Source organism: Muscardinus avellanarius, assembly GCF_963383645.1.
Source record: "Muscardinus avellanarius genome assembly, chromosome: 5".
NCBI classification, from domain to species: domain Eukaryota; kingdom Metazoa; phylum Chordata; class Mammalia; order Rodentia; family Gliridae; genus Muscardinus; species Muscardinus avellanarius.
Window position 1 is genome coordinate 77,046,645 of NC_137790.1, and position 16,841 is coordinate 77,063,485.

The following is a 16,841-nucleotide window of genomic DNA, read 5'->3' on the forward strand; positions in this document are numbered from 1 at the left end:
ATTAAGAATAGCAAAAACAGTAATGAAAGACATGTTGGTTAAAGAAAAAAAAAAGGATAACATTTCTTTTAACTCTTATCATAATTCATAATCTTCTTAGAAAAGATACATAATTTACCTCCACAAGTGCTACTTGAACTTAATGCCTGCAATTTTTCTCTAATAATTAAAATCTATAGTTTTAAGCTTAAGCAATAAAATAATGCTTTTATAACATAAAATCAAAGCAACTGTAACTTAGTTTAACAAAAGAGAGGGACATAAGACTCTAAGGAATTAAACATATTTCTACACTCTAATAATGAGGGCAGGTAGTACAATTAAAAAAAAGTCTCTATATTTAAAAAAACTTTAGCAAAAGTAATTGCTATAAAATTTTTTAAATGGAAAATGATGAGCAGAGTTTTTTACGTGTCATGTAAAAAATGGAGAAGAAAAACAAAAAGTACGTTGTATTATTAGAAACAAAAATCCCAAGCATGTTATCAACATGAAAAGTCTCAAAGCAATCTACACCACACACCTCCTTATGCCAGAAGGGCACTACCATGATTATCAAAACGTATCTGAATAAGGCAGGTCTGTTGATGGAGGTTAAAAAATAACTTGGGAACATTTTGATCACTTACTCAGGCCTTTTGATCCCATGTCGTCAGGGATCTCCTGTAGAGAGTAGTCCCCAGAGAGCAAGCAATAAAAAGATAATCAAAAAAAATAGTTGTCAGTAATGCATGAAATTGGTGCTACAGTAAGAGACAGTTCCAAGACCATTACAGGTACACACAGCTTACATAGCTCACTTCTAAATTTCTGAAATTTTGGAATAAGCATCCAGCTAAATGTAATCTATTAAGAAGTAAAGTTCTAGCTTAGAAGGCTGATTTAGGGTAAAGAGACAAATTTTAGGCCATTATTTCTATTTTAAAAGTATATCATATTGTTTACATGTAATAAAGAAGTAGGATAAATTGGAATGATTCTATATAATCTATTGACAAAGATTAGCAATGGTATACCTAGAAGTTAGGCAGCCATGTTTTTCTTCTTAAATATTCTTTGAATGTATGTTGTGTTTTTTTTTTAACTTTTAACTTCAAATAATTCTAATTTACTTATTGTTTATATGTTTAAGTTATAAACAAATAACTTAAAAAGTGTTTAAGAATTCCTAAGGTGCCAGAAAAGGTTAAGACTGGCATAAAATTAATTTATTCCTGTTAAGTTTCCCCTGGTTAGGACGATGAGTGACCTGTTGCAGCTCTTGAAACTGTCTCCATGGTAACAACCAACTGCAGGGCAGTGGGTCCCTCTACATTATCTTCAGTTGACCACTGGATCCACATACTTACGGTCAGCATCACTTGTTTCCTGCTCACTCTGGTCCTTGTTCTTGTAGAAGGGGAATTTTCGGGAAAAGAGGTTCTTTTTACGCTTGTCATTGAATGACTGCTGAAGAAGAGAAGGAGGGGCAAAACAAAGGGATGTCTACTGTCTGTGTGTACAAAGGCCCAGCCTAGCAGCTCTGTGGAAGCTGACTCCTGTGACCACAGTGTGCAGTCTATGAATTTTACTTCCATCATGTGAAGAGTGTATTTCTAATTTTGTATCAAGTCCTCTAATATTTTGCAAATAAAAATATTTAAGAATTTAAAGAGTATAATTTAATATACATTAAAACGAGGAATAAATGCTACTTGACAAAAAAGGTATGGAGTAAATCAGATTACTACGATAGCACGAACTAAGCAAATATTTGTCTAAAAGAATATATAGATTTCTAGAAAATTTTCAAGTGTAGTACTAGGGTGTTCTATGCAAAAGTTGTTGTTATTGTTCTGGGGTACAGAGAGTGGAACCCAGGGGCATTCTACCTCTAAGTTACAACCCTGGCCCTTTTTATTTTTGGTTTTATAACAGAGTCTTGCTAGGTTGCTGAGTCTCACTTCTTGTTGAGGCTGCCCTTGAACCTGCAATCTTCCTGTCGCAGCTTGCACAAGTAATGGGATTACAGACATGCGCCACTGTGCCCTGCTGCAAAAAAGTTATTTATTCTTGTGGTACTGAGGATTGAAACTAGGGGCATTCTGCCTCTGAACTATATCCCCAGACCTATTTATTTTGAAATAGGGGTTCACTATGGTGGTGGTGGTGGGGAACCTCCCTAAATTGCTGAGGCTGGTTGAAAACCTGTGATCCACCTGTCTCAGCCTCCCAAGTACTAAGATTACAGGTATGTGCTATCATGCCTGGCTTAAAAATTATTTTTAGTGTGGCTTTTCTGCTCTATTTTTTAATGTATTAGGTAGTAATCTTCATTTTACTTTGAACTAATCATATTTTTTCCTTTATTTGTGGCTACAACTAACTAACAGAAAATCCACTATTAAAAAAGTAAAGAGGCCGGGCATGGTGGTGCACGCTTGTAATCCCCGTGCTTGGGAGGTGGAGACAAGGAGGATCGTGTAGGTTCGAAGCCAGCCTTGCTGGCCTAAGAGATTCTGTCTCCAAACAAAAAAATATAAAAATAGGTCTGGGAGTGTAGCCCGGAGAGGTAAAAGAATTCCATCTCCAGTACCACCAAAAAAGTAAAGAAGCTGGGAGACAAAGCACATGTCTATAATCTCAGTGACTTGGAAGAATGAGGCAGGAGGGCTGTAAATTTAAGGCCAGACTGGGCAACTTAGTGAGATTCTGTCTGAAAATAAAAAATAAAATGAAGCTGGATGTGGTGTTCCAGTACTTGGGAGGCTGAGAAAGAAGGATCACAGGTTCAAGGACAGCTTCAGAAACTTAGCAAGACTCTCAGCAACTCAGACTCTATTTAAAAATAAAAAATACTGGGGGGTATAGCTCAGATATTCCATCCCTGTACCAAAAAAAACAAAAAACAAAAAACAAAAAAAACAAAACAACAACAACAACAACAACAAAAAAACGAACCCTCTGAAACAAAAAGTAAACAAAAACTTATGAGAAGATTGCTAATGTTAAATACTTAAAAGCATTCTCATTTTTTGGAGAGAAAAAAATAAATGCTTATGGCATAAATTATAAAGTGGGAAGAAAATTTAAGAGGTCCATTAGGCACAAGAGAGAGCAAAAAATTTATCCATGCTATCTTAGCCAGGGAAGAAGAGTCAAAAGCCTCTTGGCCAATTTGAATACTATCACAACTGAGTTACTTGTTTTTAAGCTTAATTAAATGAACCTATTTAAAAACATACATAAAAATAGAGCCATATTCAATATACAGTTATCATGTATTGCACAGAACACAAAAGGTTTGGTGCCTATCAAGGTTATGAATGCAATTAAAGATTCCAAGTATTCCTTACTGTACATATGTTGGAAATATATTTTCTCTTGAATGTCCCTTTTGTGCATTCATATAGATTTGAGGCTAAGTAGCACAAAAAATTGATGAGGCTAATAAAGACGAAAAGCATCCTTTGTAATTTCTGCCAAAAGCATTCATTTTTAAAAAGGACCTAATTTACCAGTGACAGAAGAAATGATTATTATTGCTGATAACTCTTTTTGAGAAGGATAATACAAAATTTAGATTAATTTATTTTTATTTTTTGTGGTGCTGGGGATTGAACCCAGGGCCTAGTACATGCTAGGTAAGCACTCTACCACTGAACTATGCCACCAGCCCAAGAGAACAGAAATTTTGTTCTCATTTTAAGTATTCTACAGCAGACTTTTCTCTGTAGTTTTGCTTTCTGAGGTTTCAGTTATATCTGGTCAATTCTGATCTATATTACGTGGGAAATTCCAGCAATAAACAATTGCTAAGTTATAAACTGCACAACTGATCTGAGTGGCATGATTAAATCTCATGTCATCATGCTCTGACCTGACCAGGATGTGACTCATCTTTTCAGTCTATCCATCCTGTAGAGTCCAACTGCTCACTCGTCAGTCACTCAGGAGCCATCTTGTGTATAGGACTGAAGGTCTCAGTAGCACAGTGCTTATGTTCAAGTAATCCTTATTTTACTTAATAATGGCCCCAAAGCACAAAGCACAAGCATAGTGATGGTGGCAGATGTATTGCAGTATGATGTTATAATTATTCTACTATGTAATTGCTATTAATCTCTTATTAAGCCTAATCTATAAATTAAACTTTATTATAGTAAAAACAAGTGAATATAGACTTTGGAATTATCTATCTAGTTTGAGGTATACCTGGAGGTCTTGGAATATATCCTCCTTGGACTGGGGAGGGGAACCACCACATATAATTGTTTTGAAGTATATTGACACTGTAAGTTCTGGTATACTCTTACTTTTAAGCATGTGATGTTGGTACTGCAGTAAAGTTACCACAGTTTCTATTCTACAACTTTTGAGGATTTATTGAAAGTATCTTTACAAAAAAGGGTCCAATTTTCATTTTCACTTTTTCAAATCAATAACTCAGGATTAGTAAATCTGTAAGTCAAGCAAACTGTCTTGATTTCAATTTTAAGTTTTGAAGGCTGTGAGGAACAGGTAGGAGAACTCCCAGAACAAGTTAAAAATTCTGTTGATTGAGTATTCTGGAGAAATCTTGGTTTAAGAATATTTTATAAGTGGTCAAGTAGCATTATTTGAGTAAAAATCTTTTCTTGAATCCAAATTCCAAAGGGTAAAAAAAAAAGAAAATGTAGGTTTTAACAGAAAAAAACTATGGTAAATGAATTTAGAAAAGCTCTAGATCTTTTTGTTTATAAGAATCACTGGCTTTGAATTTCATAATAATTTTTATGATATATGATTAAAATGTAATGTTTTCTGTAAAACATTATTTATCCCTCCTACTGCATAGATAGTGGTCAGAGTCAGTTTCACAGTACACAACCAAAAGAAACATGAAGTTTAAAATGTTTTGATTCTTGATATCTTTGCGGTTAGTCAAAATGAGATATCAAAAAGATGGTGTAATACAGAACAGAAAGAAATGCATGTTAGTTAAGAAATATATTAACTGTATTACACGCACTATTCTCCAGGTGAAGAGTTTTTTAAAAGCAAAAATAAAAATAGCACAAGCGAATAAGACAAAGAAGTACAGGGAAAACACAAAACTGAAGAGACATACTACTTTCAGGTTTTAAAAAATATTTTCAATAAAAATACTGTTTATAATAACTTATTGTGATTAATGCCATATTGCAAAAGTACATTATAGGAATCAATACTATATGACCAATTCGTGATATATAATTAACTAAATATATAATATCTATATGCATTATTTAAAAAAAACAAAACGAGTGTTAAAAATGTTAATGAGAAAGTGAAGTGTTGTAAGTTGGTAGCAAAACTAAAGTCCCAAAATCACCATGTAAGGAGAGGAAAAGGAGCAATAGGAAATGGTATTATAGAAAGAAATGCAGTTCTGTATCAATGGCAAGCGTATTTTTACCCAACTCAGAATCATGCATATTTTTGGTGCTGTGTTAGAACACAGTGACTGCATAAAGTTGGTTACAGTGAGCAAACAAGACTAAGATTTAAATATGTCGTTAATTCAGTTAACTTCTTATAGTATGAAAGTAAAGGTACAACATGCAACCTCTTTTTCAATTCACTAGAGTGATATATTGTACTAAATTATTTTTAACACATACTTAAAACAAACAGGAAAACACTGTACTTATTTTATGTCATAAACATTTACTAGAGATTTTTTCCTCCAACAAAAAATTTCTCTTTTAAATTCTGTTTCAGATCACACTATATAATTTTGTGTTTTCTGAAAGGTACATATTAATTTTAAAGGAATCTATTATTTAAAAATTGCATATATTACTCAATTTACTCAGTTTCTTGGACCAAATATCACATTTCTCCCTTTAAGCTACACCCCCAGTTCTATTTTTATTTTGAAACATGGTCTCACACTAGGTTGATGAAAGTCTCACTACTTGCTGAGGCTGTCCTTGAACCTGCGATCCTACTGTCCCAGCCTCCCAAGTACTGGTATTACAAGTGTGTGCCACCATGCTCAGCTCTTTAAAATTTTAAAGCTTTATGTTTAAGTGCTTAGAGCTTTCAGAGATGTACAGAATAATTTATTTGCTGAGGTAATTTTTCATATTCATTTCAGATATGATTAAAATGCTGCTTTAGATAAAACCCCCCAAACATAAAAGTTATGAAAAGTAATTCAATTCAATATATGTTCAACTCTTTTTTCAGGCTTACTTTTAGAAGATTTCATTGTAGCAAGTGAAGGAAAATCAGAACTCTGTATAGAGTACAAGTGAAGTCTGTACTATCTTTCATTTCTTTTCTTTTTGCAGAACTGGGGATGGAACCCAGGAGCATTCTATCTTCGAGTCACACCCAAGTCCTATTTTTTATTCTTTAGTTTGAAAAAGGGTATGAGTTACAAAGGGCCTCACTAGTAGTTGAGGCTGTCTTTGAACCACGATCCTCCTGTCTCAGCCTCCCAAATGCTGGGATTACAAGGGTGCACCACCATGCTCGGCTGTACCATCTTTCTGATCTACTTACACCTAAAACTTTTACATTCAGAGAGAAAGATTTAAAATAAATAAAAAAATAAATACACACCTAAAATATGTATGAAAAAATTTTGATGTATTTCTTAGCCATCTACAGACCCCATTTTCTTATTCCTTCCAAATAAAGATTTGTGTGATTCCAACATTTTAAGCATGGATTCTATTAAAAAATTATTTTCAGAATGAAGGGGATATAGAATAAGATAATATTTTAAGGAGACTCACAGTAGAGAAGAGTTATTATTAACCTAGCTTTCATGACTAATAATTGTAACACAGTCCATTTCATTTATAAAAATAATCCTGAACAAAAGTATGTTGCTAAGAATATATCAAATACTAAGTTCTGGTAATTTGGAAAAGATTTGTGAAATATGTGCTTTAATTTAATAAATGCTCACTACTATTGTAAAGTATCATTGTAAGAACCTCTCATAGTAAATTCTTACAGCAAAATCCGTCTCATCTTAACAATGTAGCTCAAATGAGAATTACAATAGAATCTATTATCCTCAATTATTAATTTTCAAATATAAAAGAGATTTCACATACTCACCCCTTTATCTCCTCTTGTTTTAGAATTGAATTTTACTGTTTTTAACCGGGCTCTTTCCTTCTTCTCAACTCTGTCAAAGCATAGAGGTTATTTATTTATTTACTTATTTAGGTGGTATGGGCTGAATATAGGACCTAAAGCATGTTAGGCAAGCTCTAGCACTGAGTTTTTCTTCTTCTTTTTTCCCTTTTTGTCTGGCTTGGAAATCGTAATCCTATCACCTCAGCTTCCCTAGTAGCTAGCATAAAGGCACATGCTACCAAGCATGGCCAGAATGTTTAAGTAAAACAAATATATCCAAGAGTCTTACTAGAAATCACCAAAACTAATAACTTAATAGGCATTTTTATATTCTAAAACTTTTTAGAAGTCATCTAGGCTTACATCCCCAAATTAATTAGGACTGCCAAAAAATAAAATAAAGGGGGATTTTATGAAACATGAAACCACTTATGAGGTACCAAATTACAGTGCACATGTGTATACTTACATATGTAATTAATCCCATAATTATGATGAAAATACTGTGAGGCATTACTAAGTTAGAAATGATCTAGGCTTTTCATTTTTTAGAAAATGTCATGTAGCCAGGCATGGTGGCGCATGCTTGTAATCCCCGTGCTTGGGAGGCTGAGACAAGAGGATCGTGCAGGTTCGAAACCAGCCTCAGCTACTTAGTGAGGCTCTCAGCAACTTAGTGAGACCCTGTTTCCAAATAAAATATAAAATGGGTCTGGGAGTATAGCACAGAGTAAGAAAGCCTCTGGGTTCCACCCCTAGTACCACCAAAAAAAAAAAAAAAAAAAAAAAAAAAGAGAGAGAAGAAAAAGTCACGTACATGTATGAATATATCAAATGAATCCTACTATTATAATGTAATGTAACAATAAAAAATTTAAAAATAAGTCCAGTGTGATGCGTATGCCTATAATCCCAGTACTTGAGAGGCTAGCTGAGACAGGAGGATTGTAGGTCTGAGGACAGCCTCAGCAATTAAATGAGACCCTCAGCAACTTAGTGAGACCCTGCTTCAAAATTAAAAAAATAAAAAGTAAAGCCGGGCGTGGTGGCGCACGCTTGTAATCCCCGAACTTGGGAGGCAGAGACAGGAGAATCGCGCAGGTTCGAAGCCAGCCGCGCGCGCCGGCTTAGGAGACCCTGTTTCCAAATAAAAAAAATGTAAAAATAGGTCTGGGAGTGTAGTCCGGAGGTAGAAGGGCTTCCAGGAACCCCAGTACCACCAAAAAAAAAAAAAAAAAAAAAAAAGTAAAAGGTCTAGGAGTGTAACTCAGAAGTAGGACGCCTTAAGCTGGGCATGGTGGCCCAAGTCTGTAATCTCTGCACTTGAGAGGCGGAGACAGGAGGATCACGCAGGTTCAAAGCCAGCCTCAGCTGGGTACCCTAATACAAAAAAAAAAAAAAAAAAAAAAAAAAAAAAAAAAAATCTCTTGTATTCTCTTTACATCAAAGTGAACAATATATTTCTCATTGGTTGCAGGCATATGTAAAGCCTTTGCATTATATGAGGCACCAAGAGATAATATAATATTTTGGAACTGTGACCTTGCTACTTAATTATGATGTTTCTACTGACTCAAAAATAGAGAGAAACATTTTAAAATTTTAAGCAGATTATATTCTATTCCAGGGAAAAAGTTATGCTAAGGGGCTGCTTGCTAAAAGAGGATTTGCCATCTACCCAATGACTGCATGACAGTTGGATCTTACTAAGTATATGGATCTGGCCAACAAGTTATAAACCCCTGAATCATACCTACAAATTCTTGGAAATATTTCTAATTCTACCACTGTTGGCTAGGGGCATGTGTGGCTCAGTGGTAGAACACTCGCCTAGCATACACGAGGCCCTAGATTTTATCCCCAGCATTGTAAAACAACAACCCCCCCCCCTCAAAATAGAATATTACTCTCCAGTACTAACATAGGCACAGGTCTATAAATAGTTACACAATTTGATGTCTATGGATAATAGTGGCTCCAACAAAATATACATCAAACTCATTAATAAGAACATGTTTACTGTATCATAACCTTGACTTCAAGTGAATTAGCTTTAATACACATTTTTATTTCTGCTTCCTATCTTAAAACTTTGAGATGTTCTGCCTCATAAGTAGAAGCTAGGAAGAACCTGGGACATAGGAGGGACTTCAAAAAAAGGGAAGAGAAACCTTAGTGGAGTGAAGGAGGGGACCTAACTGAGGGAGATGGGAAAGAGAAGACTTGAGGGAAGTACCTCAGTGCACGTGATGCACACACACTTCTCAAAGCCCATCACTGTGCTGAGCATGGGAAGGTGGGGAGGGAGAAAGACTGAAGTGGGAACCAGGGGAGGACTCAATGAGTATTGTGTGCATGTATGCCTCTATTATCCTGAATTTCATCAAGATGTGTAACTATACTGCACCAAAACAACAACAAAAATCAAAACAAAAAATCTCCTTATGAAAAAACTTTTTTTTTTTTTTTTTTTTTTTTGCGGCGCTAAGGATGGAACCCAGGGGCCTTCTACCTTTGGGCTTCATTCCCAGACCCATTTTATATTTTATTTGGAAGCAGGGTCTCACTAAGTTGTTGAGAGCCTCACTAAGCAGCTGAGGCTGGCCTCGAACCTCTGTGATCCTCCTGTCTCAGCCTCCCAAGCGTGGGGAATACAAGCGTGCGCCACCACGCCCGGCTTATGGAAGAACTTTTAGGTAATGACTTGGATGAATCAGATCTCATAAGTAAGATACCTTGGGGAGAATCATGAGTTGACATTTATATACCTTTCTCACAAAATTAGAGACTGTCAACCTTCAGAGACCCTCCAAAGGGGAGCCCATCTAAGCTGGTATCATCCTTTTCAAAGATAGCCTGCAAGTAACCACTTGTGCCACTAGATGGTAAGTATGCACTAATGAACCACAAAAAATGAACAGTTAAAAATATAAAGAGGAAAGGCTGCACCAAGTCTAAATTAAGCAAGAAAAAAGTGATATGAAGCATAAACTTCCTATCTTGAAACTTTAAGATGTTTTCTCTCATATGCAGAAGCTAGGAAGAAACTGGGACTCAGGAGGGACTTGACAAATGAGGAAAAACCTTAGTAGAAAGAAGGAGGAGACCTAACTGAGGGAGGGGACCTAACCACTAAATATTTCTAAAAAAAAAAAAAAATCTTCATCTATTTCCACTAGTTAGGTTTAAAGCAGGCAATGTACACAATAAAATAAATTCTCAAAAATTTAAGACCCAATACTACGTATGTGGGAAAACTAAAGACATTTTAATTCTATCTTCTTCCACTGGTGTAGACATATTTTGCTTTCAGCAACTAGTATGATCTTTAAAGAAATTTCTTTTGGGGGTGCATCATATTTTCTAGTTATGCCCATGGTTATAATTCAGTGTAAATAAAATCAAATGACTGTAAAGTACAATATGGAAAACAAAGTATAATATCATTACTTCAGTAAAATAATTTTTTAATTCAGATTTCTTGTTGTTTTAAAATTTATTTTGTGTATATGTATGATACACAACTTGATCTTACATACATATACATTTTGAAACAATCACAAAATTCAGGCTAACGAAAATCTATCACCGTACCCAGTTACCTTTTTGGGTGGTGGTGAGGAACACACAGATATGAGCAAATCTAAGGAATAGTTTAGGTTTTTGTTACCTATGGATTACTGTGCTACATATCAGGTTTCTACAATCTGTCTTGCATAACTAGAACTTTATATCTCTTGAAAAACATCTCCCCACCCCACCCCAAGACTCTGGTATCTACCACTCTACTGTCTGAGTTTTTATTTTAAATTTCACATAGAATTGAGATCATATCTGACTTTCTGCATCTGGCTAATTTCACTTAGCACAATGTTGACCAGGTCCATTCATGTAAAATAAATGTAAAGCAACAACAATTATTTATGTTGTTTATACCCTACTTTTAAATGGTAAGAAAAAAGAACAACTTGTATTTACCTGCGTTTACTGGGAATCACTCCAACTTCATCACTTTCACCATCTGGTGTCACCTGCCTGGCTTGCCACCATTCATCATCAGAAGCATTAATAACATGAAGAATATCTCCAAACTTGAAGTTGAGTCCCTGACTGGGAAGGCCACTATCTTTAGTCTTATCATAATCAAAAAGGGCCCTAAAGAAAAGAGTCAGAAGAAAAAAAAAGTCTGTAAGTACTTATTATAGTGGTATTAAATGATTTAAAACAACAAGATTCTAAAGTGTATATAATCTGTATAGATAATTAAACTAATATTATTTTGTGGCAGGCAAAACGTCAAGATCAACTTTGCACTATATACAATTAACAAAAAAGAAGTTAACAGACTACTTCCGGGAAGATGGTGACGGAGCAAAACGGGGCTTAAGAGCCCCACTAACAACCAATCTCTATTACCACAAAATCAGCGCCTTTCATAGCCAGAAAACACCATCAGCAGAGAAACAAAAAATGTAATTTTAAGGGACAGAGAAAAAGAGGGCTGGAAAAACGAGACACCAGAAACCAGACCACAGTGCTGCAGCTGGAGCCATGGCGTGAAGCGGCGGGCGCCATTTTGCCTTGCAGCACCAGGCTCCAGAGAGGAAGGGAACTCATAACAGAGCTCAGAAACCAGAGAGGAGATACACCGGCCTCAACCCCGAGAACGTGGCAGCAGCGCCTTACTGCTGGCGGCAGCGGCGAGTTCACCGGACGGCACCAGACCAACTCAATCAACAGCCCACCAAGCTCCAGAGAGGAGCGGCGGACAGTGAGCAGAGGTGAGCCGCTGCTGAACAGCCAGGCGGGATTCGGCAGATTTCTCGGCACAGAGAGCAGCTAAAGCTCCCAGGGGCTGGGCTCAGCGCACCCTGCAGGGACTCAGAGTGGAGTTCAAAAACAGAAAAGAAATACGCCAGCCTCATGGCCGAGGGCATGGCAGTGGTGCCATATTGCTACCGGCGGCAGCAGCAGCGAATTCACCAAGTCCATGACAGCTCCATCAACGCACTCAACAGTGAGTCAAATTGCGGCCCCTAGAGGAGAAATCCCAGTACTGTACTCCCAGGGACTTGACCCAGTGGGGGAGTGGTGGTGGCAGAGATATTACACCATAGGAGAACATGCAACCTGGCACCCCCCATGGTTTAAAGCAGCCTCGATTGACTCCCAGGGTCTGAGACTCTGCGATACAAGCCAGTAAAAGAGTAGTGGGGACTGAGATACCACAAACTCGAGATCCACAGCACCTTAATTGAAGTCGTAGTGACCTAGGGAAGAACCCAGAGAAGGCACAAACTTCCGAAATCATGGGAAAGAGGAATAACACTGGAGCAATGAATGCCCACAACCCCACAACATCAGAACCTGATAAAACAGAAATGCAGAGATTTATAGAAGATCAAATCAGGAAAATAACTGTAGAAATAATAGAGGTGTTTCGAAAAGAATTCAGAGAGCCAAAGAGAGATAAAGGATGCAATTAATGAAGTAAAGGCCTCAATTCAAAGTACAAACAACCGATTAGACCACATGGAAAATAGAATCTCGCTCTTAGAAGATGAGCAATCCAAAAATGAACGCATAGTTTCTAATTTAGAAAAAAAAAAAATCTGACAGCAGGAATCTGACACTGAAGAAATATGGGCCCATTTTAAGAGAACTAACCCAAGAATAATCGGAATAGAGGAGGGAAAAGAAGGTGAAACCAAAGGGATCAACAATCTCTTCAAGGAAGTAATAGCAGAAAATTTTCCAAACATAGAGCAAGAGGTCAATACACAGGTCCAGAAAACTTATAGAACTCCCTTTAGACAGGATGAGAGAAGAGGATCCCCACACCACATAATTGTCAATATGACCAATGTGGAAGCCAAGCAGAGAATCTTAAAGGCAACAAAAACAAAGGGCCGAGTGACATTCAGAGGCAAGCCAATTAGAATCACTCCAGACTTCCCAAACCAAGTCATGAGAGCCAGAAGGGCTTGAAGTAACATATTCCAAACTCTGAAAGAAAACAACTTCCAGCCAAAAATTTCCTACCCAGCAAAACTTTCTATCAAATTAGATGGAAAAATAAGAAGCTTCCATGACAAACAGAAACTGAAGGAATTTATGTCTTCAGAACCAGCGCTAGAGAAAATACTCAAAGAGATTAACTACAAAGAAGAAATAGGTAACACACACCAGAACCAGAGAAACAAGATTTTCCATCCAACAACTAAGATTGGTTATCTGTGGAGATTCATTATTTATGTTAGTCTTTTACTTATCTCTAAATTGTATTGTTTGCTTTTATTGTTGCTAATTTTTAGGATTTCTAGTTGGAATATTAATATATCTTCAGATATAGCATTTGGAAATATTTTATCCCATTCTATCAGTAACTTTTAACTGTTTACATTGTCTTTGGATATACAATATTTTTTTTTAATTTTTAGGGAGTTTGTTTACCCTTCTATTGCCCGTGCCACTGAAATCATATCCAAGAAATCACTGCCAATTTCAATGTTGTGAGGTTTTATGACCCAGATTCTCTTCTAAAAGTTTATAGTCTTAAGATTTATACTTAGGACTTTTATCTATTTTGAGTTAATATTTGTATATGTGTTAGATAAGGGTCCAGTTTTATTCTTTTTCATGTAATTATTATTTTTCAACAATATTTAGTTAAAAGATTTTTATTTCCTCTACCAAATGCTCGTGGAAACCTTGTCAAAAATAACTTGACAATATATGGAAGAATTTATCTCTAAGCTTTTATTTAACTCCAATGGTTTATATATCTGCCTTTATAACAGTACTACACTGTTTCAATTATTACAGCTTTATATGGTTTGAAATCAGAAAATATACATCTTCTAGCTTTGTTCTTCTTCGAGATTGTTTTGGGTATCTAGAGTCCATATTCCATATCAGGATAGATTTTTTCTGAAAAATAAATAAATGTATGATAGCTTCACCTAAAAAAAAAAAAAAAGAAAAGAAAAAATATTCTCTGGTAAGAAAGAAAGCAAAAAGAAATTTTGAACTGTTATCTTTTAGTCATCAAAGCTTGGTATCAGACAAATGAAACTGTTTTGTGAGATTATCATCGTTTATATTGGATAAATTGCTATAAAATTAGATGTCAACCACTAAGCCAAGCATGGGAAGGAGGGAACAGGGTGGGGAACGGGTAGGGGCTAACTGGGCAATGTGTGCATGTATGTCTACAAAAGTATTTTCTTTATACCATTATGATGTATGAATACATTGCACCAATAAAAAAAAATAAAAATAAAAAAATAAATAAATAAATATGCACACACACACACAAAAAAAAGTCAAATGCTCAATCTCCATAACTTCTATAGCTATTCTTGCTGTTCATTACTGGTTTTATTCCTTATGATCTGATAAAATGCAATAAATTATTTATGCTTTAAAAAAAAGTTAACAAATTCAACTTGCTATGAAAATAGTTTGCTCTTAGGTATATTACCTTTTCTTTCAATATTGAAGATTTTTTTACATTTTAATGTGATTCCTAGAAAATTAAAAATGATGTATGTGGCTCAAATTATGTTTCTACTGGACAGTGCTGGTAAAGTGAATCAGCACGTGCTTTGGAATCAGATTCTTGTGGGGCTGTGCTAGGTCCTGTACTTAGTTTTATTGTAGTCTCTGAGTTAGTTTTGTTTTACTCTGGGTATTTTATTTGGTTCTCCCTACTCTTTCCTTATCTATCAAATAGCATTATTAGCTACTATGTAGGGATATTCTGAGGATTAAATCAGATTTGGTAAATGTGTAGGAGAAATTTGAAAAATGCTTCTAGGAGTGGTTTAAGTACCTATATCCCCAACTACTTGATAGATTGAGGCAGGAGGACTGCTTGAGCCCAGTTCAGGGCCAGCCTGAAAAACATAGCAAGAGCCCACACTGTAACAACAACATGCTTTTAATATAATCCAACTGCAACCTATAATGAGTTCTAAAATGAAAACAACTCTAAAGAGTTGTCCTAAAAAAATAAAAAATAAATATCAAGCAATATTCTTCTCTTTACTTTGACTGAATGCTTGGAAATCCAAATTCTCTGACAGATTTGATTCATTAGTTGGGAACTATAAAACTAGTTCAACACAGTGAATATTCTGGCAGTTAATTATTCCTTCTGTTTATTCACAAAACTAGAATTAACAAAATTTCAGAGCCAATATTAATGATGAATATTAGCTACAGATGACTTTATAAGTTGCCAAATATTTTGGAAAAATACTTTATTTAAAATGTTCATAAAAAGAAAATATTGTATGCTATGATTTAGTCAATATCCAATATATAAACAAATTAAATTCCCAAGTTTAAAACAATCTTTCTGAAGAGTACAAGAAAGAGCTTTGGGCTGTAGAATGAACCAAGGGCGTACCACCTCAACTACAGTCCAAGCCATATTTTGTTTTATTTGGAGAGTCTCGCTAAGTTGCTGATCTGGTCTCAAACCTGCAATTCTGTCTCAGCCTCGCAGGCACCAGGATTACAGGTGTGTGCCATCATGCTTGCCCAGCAATTACATTTTTAATACCATTTACTTCTTTTATTTTAATCTAGAAACTGGAATTAGGACACAAATCATGTTCCTTTTCATGCTACCCAACATTTTTTTTTTTTTTTTTTTTTTTTGTGGTTCTGAGGATGGAACCCAAGGGCATTCTACCTCCAAGCTATACCCTCAGTCCTATTTTTTTATTCTTTATTTTGAAACAGGGTATCACTGAGTTGAAAAGGGCCTCACTATGTAGCTGAGGCTGGCTGTGAACTGCAATCCTCCTGTCTGAGTCTCCCAAATGCTGGGATTACAAGCGTGCGCCACCACACCTGGCTACCCAACTTTTAAGAACCTTTCTCTCCAACTAAAACTCAAGAGAGGTGGAATTATCTGATGGCTAAATAAATGTGTGAATGGGTTTCAAAGTCCTTTCAGGACTATCGGTGTAGGAGAAGTTGGTGGAAATTAAAAGTGGGAAGGCTTATTTAAATATAAATACTTAAAGTATGCAGAAGATAGCCAGGCATGGTGGTGCATGCGTGTAATCCTAGTACTTGGGAGGCTGAGACAGGAGGATGGCAGGTTTGAGGCCAGCCTCTGCAACTTAACAAGAATTTGTTTCAAAATAAAAAAGGGCAGAAAGAGAGCACAGCTAGGAGGTGGAATACCTGTTGGTTCAATCCCCAGTACAAGAAAGAAAAAAGTGTAAGATGAGGATATGAATAAGCATAATAAAAAATAGAAAAGAAAGTACATTAAGGGGTGGACCAAAGTCAAAAGACATTAAGAAAAGGTATTTTTGGAATAAATTTATCTTTCTTTTGTGGTACTGGGGATTGAACCCAGGGGTTCAATTCTATCTTTGAGCTATGCCCCAACCCTATTTCTTTCTTTCTCTCTCTCTCTCTCTCTCTCTCTCTCTCTCTCTCTCTCTCTCTCTCTCTCTCTCTCTTTCTTTCTTTCTTTCTTTCTTTCTATTGCAGTACTGGAGATGAAACCCAGGGACATTCTACCTCAGAGCTACACCTCTAACCCTATTCTTTGTTCTTTATTTTGAAACAGGGTCTCACTAAGTTGCGGAGGGCCTCACCAAGTAGCTGATGCTGGCAGCAAACGGCGATCCTCCATTTTCAGCCCCCAAATGCTGGGATTACAAGCGTGAGCCACCACACCCAGCTCCAACCCTATTTTTTAAAAATTTGAAAGAGTC

General features: G+C 35.9%; 1 protein-coding gene across 19 annotated transcripts in view; it reads right to left on the bottom strand.

Moving 5' to 3' along the window:
* Positions 1–16,841, bottom strand: part of DLG1 (discs large MAGUK scaffold protein 1) — a gene marked incomplete at both ends in the record, with an annotated part of 254,956 nt that overhangs the window by 38,537 nt on the left and 199,578 nt on the right. For 11 of the 19 annotated variants that reach the window (XM_080695604.1, XM_080695603.1, XM_080695602.1 and 8 more), the window contains 3 exons: positions 630–663; positions 7,078–7,147; positions 11,077–11,253. In XM_080695604.1, coding sequence (XP_080551730.1) covers positions 630–663; positions 7,078–7,147; positions 11,077–11,253 — 281 coding nt within the window. Of the gene's footprint in view, positions 1–629; positions 664–1,349; positions 1,450–7,077; positions 7,148–11,076; positions 11,254–16,841 lie in introns of all 19 variants that reach the window. The other 8 variants (XM_080695610.1, XM_080695618.1, XM_080695614.1 and 5 more) reach the window with 2 other exon arrangements.